At 41.2% G+C, this 1,529-nt stretch overlaps 1 protein-coding gene across 1 annotated transcript; it reads right to left on the reverse strand.

Annotated features, from left to right (window-relative positions):
• Positions 1–262: 262 nt before the first annotated feature.
• LOC123964605 (intraflagellar transport protein 27 homolog) lies at positions 263–1,424 on the reverse strand. Its single transcript, XM_046041481.1, has 3 exons — positions 1,042–1,424; positions 655–714; positions 263–409 (listed from the first exon to the last, which is right to left on the reverse strand). Exons 1-3 carry the CDS (start codon positions 1,186–1,188, stop codon positions 278–280), a joined length of 339 nt encoding a protein of 112 aa, XP_045897437.1. The 5' UTR covers positions 1,189–1,424; the 3' UTR covers positions 263–277.
• Between the last annotated feature and the right edge of the window lie 105 nt (positions 1,425–1,529).

Consider the following 1,529-nt stretch of genomic DNA (forward strand, 5'->3'; position numbering starts at 1 on the left):
TAAACTCTTTTGCACCGACTCTTGACCGTCTCCAGTGAAGTTTTTGACTACGCCGTCTTTTGACTAAAGAAGAAATCTAATAGAGTAATTTTATTGAGTTTATTACGTTGGTTAGGGTAGGGACCAGGTCTTTTACTGGCCCGGCCGGTCCTTATTTCCGACCCGACAATAATCCTTTACATAAGTCCCAGAATGAAAATTACAAAAGAATTCAGAACAACTCCACAACTGAACTATGTCTGTCAGTCTGCCAATGTTAAGACAAATTCTTTGTTTTTTAGAGGCTGGTACCTGGAATGTGGAAACCCTGGCAGTGAGCATGAACTCTCTCAATCCAGTGGCTGCAATTGGCAAAAGACTGCTCACTGGTCAGGTCAAAAACCAGGCACAGCAACGACAGCTCACCCCACTAAGGAAGGGAAGGTGATGGGTGGTGATGAGGTGGGGAGGGTTGTTTAGGGAATGCGGACAGGGGGGCAGACAATGAGACAGCATCAGATCAGCTTAATACTTTCTACTTCTGTGACAAAATAAATAATATTCCACTAGCTCCTCTGTGTTTGTACTTCATGTGACGAGGATACAGAGCCCTGGATGGTGGATTTCACTAGCTCAGTGCAAAAAAACAAACAAAAAAAAGAGAAGCAATCTCACCATCTTTTCACAGGCTTCCACTAATGTTTGCTTCCCTGCAGAGTCTATGATGTATAGCTCCTGCAGGGGAAAGGCGAGAAGAGAATGGAAGGGAAGGGAAAAGGTGTTACATGGAGATTTAGTCAAATTACATGGTTTTAAACCACTTATTTTTTTTTCGTAAGGGCATTAATGTTCTTCCTACAATGCTGCCCTATTGCCTCTGAATACAGATGAGAAACTAACAGTATTAATGTCAGGGAAAACTTCTTCCACACTGAGTGATGGATTCCAATTCTCACCACCCACCTTCTGTGATTTTGTGACTTTTATAAGATAAAAGAAGCCCAAAAATATATAAACAGGGTGGTGGACACAGTATGAGAAAGAGACAATGGCTGGACTCACCACACTGTCATTGGTCTCTGGGATGTTCACACATTTCATTAGCAGCTCCGCTCCGGTTGTCTGCCAAACAAACACAACCGAGATGTTAATTAAAATTCTGTTTATGTAACGTAAACCTAAACAGCCTTTATGAAGCCAGCCGCTCATGTTTTGCTTTTGTTATGAACAACTTCTCTGTCAATGTGATTGCATAGAAACATCTGTCATTTGATGTTTTTATGAAAAGCACCTTACTGTAGTGTATTTTTGGCTACATTTTCTTATGTGTAAAGGCTTTTGTTTCTTCAATGTTCTTCAAAAGCTGCAGCTAAATCAGTATGTAGTTGTATGTGTCGCTGTCAACCAAGGTTTTTACAGCACCAACGTTCCTCCTACTGTGGGTTCTATAAAGAAGAGAAGAGACATTTAGCGGCCACGGAGCTGACGCTTTACGCAGTAGCACAACAAACTAGCTGGTTTGATTTATTGTCAATATCTAAACATAAGCA

The sequence above is a fragment of the Micropterus dolomieu genome, unplaced genomic scaffold (assembly GCF_021292245.1).
Source record: "Micropterus dolomieu isolate WLL.071019.BEF.003 ecotype Adirondacks unplaced genomic scaffold, ASM2129224v1 contig_3575, whole genome shotgun sequence".
Taxonomy (NCBI): domain Eukaryota; kingdom Metazoa; phylum Chordata; class Actinopteri; order Centrarchiformes; family Centrarchidae; genus Micropterus; species Micropterus dolomieu.

What these genes read in the sequence shown, in the direction of transcription:
- LOC123964605 (XM_046041481.1), bottom strand. Translation starts at nt 1,188, where the DNA reads ATGAGCGGCTGGCTTCATAAAGGCTGTTTAGGTTTACGTTACATAAAC. An exon ending in CAGAGACCAATGACAGTGTG is followed by an intron (nt 715 to 1,041) that starts GTGAGTCCAGCC and finishes TTTCCCCTGCAG; the next exon opens with GAGCTATACATCATAGACTC. An exon ending in TGGAAGCCTGTGAAAAGATG is followed by an intron (nt 410 to 654) that starts GTGAGATTGCTT and finishes TCCCTTCCTTAG; the next exon opens with TGGGGTGAGCTGTCGTTGCT.